The sequence below is a fragment of the Petaurus breviceps genome, unplaced genomic scaffold (genome assembly GCF_028583685.1).
Source record: "Petaurus breviceps papuanus isolate PSGF00001 unplaced genomic scaffold, PetGlider_PUasm1.0 188, whole genome shotgun sequence".
NCBI lineage: Eukaryota > Metazoa > Chordata > Mammalia > Diprotodontia > Petauridae > Petaurus > Petaurus breviceps.
Genome location: NW_027185804.1, coordinates 23709286 through 23716783, shown reverse-complemented (window position 1 = coordinate 23716783; position 7498 = coordinate 23709286). Strand labels below are relative to the sequence as shown.

General features: G+C 53.0%; 1 protein-coding gene across 2 annotated transcripts in view; it reads right to left on the bottom strand.

The window, feature by feature from the left end:
* NAT10 (N-acetyltransferase 10) overlaps positions 1 to 7498 on the bottom strand; it is a 34843-nt gene that overhangs the window by 9049 nt on the left and 18296 nt on the right. For both annotated transcript variants that reach the window (XM_069091391.1, XM_069091392.1), the window contains exons 19-27: positions 7094 to 7227; positions 6899 to 6947; positions 6202 to 6298; positions 5997 to 6107; positions 5033 to 5205; positions 4369 to 4488; positions 4001 to 4099; positions 2772 to 2845; positions 852 to 935 (exon numbers count right to left, since the gene is read on the bottom strand). In XM_069091391.1, the coding sequence (XP_068947492.1) occupies positions 852 to 935; positions 2772 to 2845; positions 4001 to 4099; positions 4369 to 4488; positions 5033 to 5205; positions 5997 to 6107; positions 6202 to 6298; positions 6899 to 6947; positions 7094 to 7227 (941 nt within the window). The remainder of the gene's footprint in view (positions 1 to 851; positions 936 to 2771; positions 2846 to 4000; positions 4100 to 4368; positions 4489 to 5032; positions 5206 to 5996; positions 6108 to 6201; positions 6299 to 6898; positions 6948 to 7093; positions 7228 to 7498) is intronic.

The following is a 7498-nucleotide window of genomic DNA, read 5'->3' as shown; positions in this document are numbered from 1 at the left end:
AGACACAGAAAGACACAATACAGACACAACACACACACGAGAGACACAGAAAGACACAATACAGACACACACACACACGAGAGACACAGAAAGACAGACAACACACAGACACACACACACACACGAGAGACACAGACACAGAAAGACAGACAATACAGACACAGACACACACACACACATGCCTACTACTTTAGAACCAGGTGTGGCTGATGTGGGGCTGTGTCTTGGCCCAAGGGTGACTGGGTCCCTCCCTGGGGTTTTACCCTGGAAGCCAATCTGGAAACCAGACTGGCAAGAATTCCAGTGGGGGGCAAGGGGGGACCTGAGCACCTCCGTCCCCACCATGACGGCTGCTGCTTCTCAGGCTGAACTTCAACAACCCACGAGGACCAGTCAGAACACACTTCTCCTGGTCCTGTTGCATGCTTGCCCTGGGGCCAGGGGGGGTCTCCTGAAATCTCCCACACACTTCTTCTTTGCCCTCCCCCTCCCTCCAATCAGGCCATGAAGTGAAAACCAGAACCACAATGGCCCGCACCAGGATGACACACAGTGACATCTCAGAAGCGGCAAATGCCAAGAGGCAGCTAAGACTGACCACGATGACCACAGTGCTGCAGAAGAGGTGCTGCCTGACCCATTCCCTCCTCTTGGCGGAGAGGCGCGGGCTACGGGCACAGAAGGGGGCAGGCACTGATGGGCCTGGTCAAGTTGTTAGCTGGTTCTGCTCAAATGTTTCTGACACTTGATACCCCTTAGTTCCCCAAACTGAGCCTCAGTTTTCTCATCTGGGAAATGGGGTGGGGAGGAGGCTGGGTGATCCCCGAGTTCCCAGGGGCTCCAGGCCTCACCTTTTCAAGCTGATGATGGAGGCATTCTGACCAGCTTTGTTCAGGACCTCATTCCATTCTTCATCATCGCCGCGGATTATGTATCTACAGAGGGCATAGGACCAGGTGAAAGAGTCTACCTAACACTGAATGGACTGGGCTGCTTCAGGGGGAAGGGGCCGCCCTGGAAGTCTGTACAGAGACACTGGTTTGTCTGGGTGCCGTGGGGTTGGGTGGGCCGATATGCCAGGGGCCACTAGTGGCCTGGGGCTCAGCTTCCTCACCTGGATGAGGTCACCTCTGTGGAGGGAGGAACTTCTCTCCTGCCAAGGGGGAGAGCCACTGAACCTAGTGAGGTCAGTGTGAAAGCTGGGACTGCCTATTAACAGAGTCAGCTAAGGAGGCAGGAGTGATGGGGGAGCCTCAGCGGGCGGGGGTCCATCTGTCAGCTTAACAGAAAAAAGGAAGCCGCTCCCAAGCCAGAGTGCCAAGCACTGCTGCTGGTGACCCCCAAGTGTAGCACAGAAAGAGGGCTGGGGGTGGGAGCAATAACGGACACTTCTGCAGGAGCCAGTGACCAGGGTCCATCCCTACCTGCTGAGGGACCTGAGAGCCACCCATTCTCCCCTCAGAAAGAAGTTGTCGATGGGCCACATGGCAAAGAAAGCTGAGCATGGCCAAGGCCCCAGTCTGACTACCTGTGGACCTGGCCAATACCACAAGGACAGTGAGACCTTTCCCCAGTCTGACATACACGGCATCAGGAAAAGGCCCACGAGGCTAATTAACACCACTGGGGGAGGGACCCAGTACCGTGGATCACAAGGAGCAGACAAGCCGCTTAAGAAGGCGCAGGACCCCACTTCCACGTCTAGACACTGACCTGCTCTGTCTGAGATGGCCTGGTGGTCCCTGCCCCCCACTGGTCCCTAAACTGGTGCTGAACTTATGAGGACCCCCAATCAGCCCGACCACATCTCAGAACTCCTGAGCTCAAGCGATCCATCGGCCTCAGCGCCCAGGGCCAGGTGTTACAAGCACCTTCCCTTGCTTCTTGGAAAAAGACATATATATTCTATATATACAGATACAGAGAGAAAGACAGATATAGATACACACACACATATATAAAACTTAAGCTTTCCTTGGTGACTCAGTAAACTGAATTTGAAGTCAAAGGAATGGGTCTAGCATTTACTACAAGAGTAGCCCTCTCACTCTGAATTTTTGGCTTCCTTATCTGTAAATGAGGGGACTGGAGAAATTCTCAGGCCCCTCCAGCCTGAAAGCTGAGGAGCACCATCAATGGCTTTTTCCTCATCATGTCGATTCCCTCCAGGGCTGCTGAAGCACAGAGGGCCAAATGCACCAACTAAATGGGACCTTCTGCTTCTGAAGCTTTATCAACTCTCCTGCCTCAGTGATACATGTACACCCCAGGCCCTAGCACAGTGCCCAGCACACATGGTGCTTAATAAATGCTTACTGAAACAGGAAAGTATTAAGCATCCCAAAAGTATGGGCTCAAACTTGGGGCGGGGGGAACGTCAGTCCTGATCTAAGAGATGTTCCAAACACTGGGGCTTCAAACCCTAAAAAGAGCAGCTACCGCCCCAGAAAGTAAGAGGAACCTTCCTGAGAAATCAAAGACGGAACCACCTCGTCCAGCAAACAAATCCACTAGCCGTAAAAAGTCACCATTTGCTCTAAAACCGCGTGTGTGTGTGCATAACGTGACAGAATCTCAAAGTTAAAACAGGCTTTAAGGAAAATTTTGTCCAAAACCTTGGACTCATTACTGAGTAAACTGAGGCCCAGAGGGGAAGTGAGTTGCAAGAATGAAATACAGACAGATTCTCCCTTCCTGCCACACCCCCCACCCTCACTCGGTGAAGAGGGCCCTAAATGCAGAGCTCAGAGAGGCTGGGAGCAGGTCCTTACTGGGACAGGTCCATGTTCTTGAGTTTCCCCACTTCTTTCTGGTGTTTTTCCTGGAATTCTTTTGCTGCTTCATCCTGAATTCATAAAACCAAAGCATGAGCAAGTCAGAATTCGACACTTAGCCATGACAAAATAAGTGAAAGAGGAAGAAAAAAGAACATTTTCTTTCTTCCCTTCTGCCTTAAAACCTGCTATCCCACACAAGCACGTAAGCACACCTTTCCAAATTCTACTTAGAAGACAGCTTTCTTTCCCTCAGTGGAGAAAAAAATATTTCTACACACAGAAACAAGAGACAAGTCTAAATCTGTGTTTGGGGTTGGGGAACAAAGGAACTCCCAAGAGAAAGAATAAGCCTCCATTCCTTCCCTTTCCTAAGAATCACAAAGAACTCATTTTTTCACACAAGGCACAGGGAAAAAGAATCATCCATGAATTGGGAAGATTTAACCATTGGCAGCAAAACACATTAGCCATTAGGGATGGTCTTGGACTCCTCAAAATTCCCCCTTTTGTAGATGAGAAAAACTGAGGCTGAGAGGCAACTGACTTGCCCAGGGACATAGAGCTAATAAGTGTCTTGAGGCAGGATTTGAACTTGGGTCTTCCTGATTCCAATGTCCTCCTGAAGGCTCCACCTCATGCAGTGGGTCCAAGCTGGCCAGCCTGCATTCCCTTACTGGCCCTGATCCTGACTTCAAGCCATGCCTCTCCCCAACCCAACTTTCCATCTCCCTTTTAATGTACTGCCCCCACCCCCCCCCCCCCCCCCCCCCGAAACGCCCCCCCCCCCCCCGCCACCCCCCCCCCCCCCTTTTTATGTTCCCCCCCAACCCCCCCCCCCCCTTAGAATGTAAGCCCCTCTAGGGCAGAGACTGACTTCTGGCTTGTATTGGCATTCCCAGAGCTTAGCCCGGTGCCTGGCACATAGTAAACACATATATACTTGTGGACTGTCTCATTTCTTCCTTCCCTCCCTCTCTTCTTTCTCACATCACCTGCCTGCTTCAGACACAGAGAAAAGACAGATTTTTTAGAAAAATACTCGTTTTTAAACAAGAGGAGCTTGCAGTGTCAAAGGGATGAATGGCCTCGTGGCAATCACTAGCATGCAGTGATGAAGGACAGAAAATCTCATGAGGGAGAACAGGGCTGCAGACAATGGTGATGTCCCAGGAGCCAGGAGAGAGGCCCGGGGACAGAGGGCCTGGGGAGAGGGACCAACGCACCAGGTCTTCATTCAGGGATTTAATGGTGGGCTCCATGACCACGTCTTTGGCTGCTACCATCTGTTCTTCTATGGCCTTTTCCTGGATCACACTGAACAACTGAGGAAGGAAACAGAGGATGGGGGTGGACAAGGGGTCCCGAGCGGCTGGCTCATGTCTCTAACAGAGGTGGGGGATGTCTGGGATGGCACAGTGCCTACAGCCCACAGAAAACTGTCATTAAGTGGGTTAGTTTTACTGAATTGGTGACTTTCTCCTTTCTCCTAAGGATGGCTGTCTGGGAGAGGGAAGGGAGGGCTGCCCAGGGAGACATGGGTGATGTGAAAACAAAAGCCGACAAAGACCTCTCTGAAGGCAAGGCCTGTTACCTGCACCACCTTGCGGATGATCCTGTTGAAAAGCCCCATTAGCTGGCTGCAGGGCAGCTCAATCTCTTTTTCCAGCTGGTCCACTGTCTTGTGCTGGAGGCCGACTCCCAGCAGAAGAGCCTGTGGAACAAGAAGGTGTCAGCCCCCAACAGGACAACACAAACCACCTGCCTGGTGCCTGTTCTCATTCGGTACTGGTGAATATTGCTGATGATACACCCACCACTGCAGGCTCCTGGCCTCCTCTCCAGCTCACTGCTAAAAGCTTCACTAACTCTTATGGACCAAGAGAAGACAACCACCAAACCTGGAGTTTGGTGCTCAGGGGCCCCCGTGAAGCCAATCTGTGCCTCCGAGAGCCCCTCATCCAGCCCTGGCTGGAAGACTGAGTGAGGGGAGCCCCTCTGCAGGGTCAAAGGACCCCAGCATTGACAAGGACCTGAGTCACTCTCCTCCACACAATGCCCTTTAGTTCTGCAATCACTCCTATCAACATCTTGCTCGTACATGGCTTCTCCTCGGTTAGACTGTGAGCTCCCTGAGAGCAGGGCCGTCTTCTGCCTTTCATTCTATCTCTAGGAAGGCCTGGCCCAGAGCAGCTGGTCCACTTGCCTCAGAGAGCGAGTGAAGAGGACTCGGACAAGCCCATGATGGACAGACATACCGACTGCGCAGCTGACAGGGACAGCTGCCCCAGCTGGTTCAGGAAGTGCATCCTGGAGATGGCCGGAATCAAGTCCATGATCAGGTGATAGTCCACCATATTCCGGGAATACATCTCCAGCCTCTTCAGGTCGTAGGGAAGGAAGACGGCCTCCAGCTCTCCTCGGCTCAGTTCTGGGAACACAGAGCCCACGCTGGACTGTGCTCTCTCCCTCAGCCCAGGGCAAACCCCTCACCACCAACACTCTGCCTGCCACCAGGCATTCACGCTCTCTGAGACGGCATCAGGTGGCTTTTTCTTTTAAAGGAAAAGAAGAATAGTTTCCCAGACTCCCCTTCACCGTTCCTTCTGGAGGGGCATTATGTCCCCTTGCCCAGCTTCCTGGATAGGATTAACCTGATAGAGCACAGCTGCCAACAGCAGGGTACCATCCTGAAAGCAGAGGGGAGCCTGGGAATCCTCCCCACTCCAACACATCCTTTAAGATGCATCCACGCACATGAGACCATCTGAGTTTCCACAATAACCCTGTGAGGTCACAGGATCAGGTATTGTTTATTCCCACATGACCAATGAGCAAAGAGAACAGTTAAAAAGGCAGCAGACACAGTACTGAACTTGGCAGTTGGATCCTGCCTCAGACACTCACTGCAGCCCTGGGCAAGGCCCTTAACTTCCCCTCAGACTCAGCTTCCTCTTCTGTAAAATGGGACCACCACCCACCTCACAAGAGGGCTGTGAGGCTTGAAGGAGAAATGATGGCAGAGTTTTGCAAACTTTAAAACAATAAATATTCTCTACCTAGTTGTTGTTACTGTTACCACTGATGGCCCAAGGGCACACAGCTAGCAGGGGTGGGTGGGAAGCTGGGTGTCCAGCCTCTCCATCCCCATCTCACCAGCGCTCTCTCCTCTGCCTTCCACAGTTCCAGCCCATCCCCTCTCAAACCTGAGCACTCACTCACCTGCCTGGGATTTCTCCCCAACGTTCTTATTCTGCAGGATGTTCAGAGCCAGGGCAGGTGAGAAAGAGCTGAACTGGTAGGCCAGCAAGGACAGGAAGCGCCTGCGGAAATCTGGGGCACAGAGCGAGACAAGCTGGTGCCCTGTAGGTTCAGCCATCACCAGCCCCCATCACCCTGTCCTCCCCAGGGCTCCCTCAGTCTCTACCTTTCCAAAAGGCTGGAAGCCAGGGCTCCTGCTCGGAATCTTCCTCTTCGCTTAGAGTCTTAAGCATGATACAAGAATGTTCACCCGTCAGGTCATTCTGAGAAACAGACACCCCAAGTGTTGGGTCCACAGACCTCTTCTGAGTTCCTGATCCTCAGCCCAACACAAATACAATGTAGTGACTCCCACAGGAATCCCAATGTAATGACCTTTCTCCTTTAGGCCAAAGAATGAACAAATGACTAGAAAGGAAGCATTAAGTGCTTACACATGCCCCAGCATCAGAGACACAGCAGAGTGAGACAGACACTTGGGCTACCTGGGGGAGAGGCTGTCACCCGTCCCCTGCCTCCGTACCAAGAGCCTTTCCTGGGGGCTCTAGGCAGCAGCCAAGGCCCCCAATGGCCTCTTGGGAATCAGCAGGACAGGAAGCCCTTTCCAAGTCACGGCATGTCACGTGAGGCCCAAGTGGAAGGAGCCAGGAGTAAAGATGCTGGGTGTCCCTTCTGGGGCAGTGCTGGGCATGGAGGGGCCAGCAGTCTGCCCCCTCATTTTATTTACTCCAATTCTAGGGCTCCTGAGGCACACGCACTCTGGCCACACTGTCCCTGCCTTCAGGGACCAACGTTACAGGCATCACATGTTCATGGGATGCTAAGCTTCCCTTAAGTACGCACACACACACTCATGCACTCACCGGCGTCTGTCTCAGATACACAGGAACAAATCCAGCACGTTTCCAGAACCTGGGGGGACAGCAGATATTGTGTATTTGTGCTGAGCAGCCAAGCTGGGGTGGGGAGCGGGCATAACCAAGGAGGGCGCCAGCTGGGAGGAGCCCAGGACAGCTCCCAAACCTGGTCCCCCAGAGCTGGAGGAGCGGGTAACCTACTTAAGCAATTTCGGGGTCAGGCCATAGGAGACGCCCAAGTAATCCAGGCTTTCTGCAGGCCTCTCGCTCAGCTTGAGGAGCAGCGGGGGCAGGTCCTTCCGGGGGGTCACAGCCTCTTCCAACAAGCTGACAGCCTATGGGAGAAGTCAGGGAGAGGGGCAGTCACTCACTCCTCCCTGCAGGCTCGCATCATAAGTCCTGCTTCTGGGCAGAGTGTGGGGTCCATCCAGGGCCAAAGCAGGTTTAAGGCAGCCAAGCATTATGAAGCACCTACTACGTGCCAGCCAAGAGGCTGGGTGCCCTGAATGGGAGCCAGGTGGCCCTCAGCCACCATGTACGTGCCATGGGACTTGGGAGGCTCACACTGTTTCAGAACCTCAGCAGCATCTGTAAATTGGGAGTAAT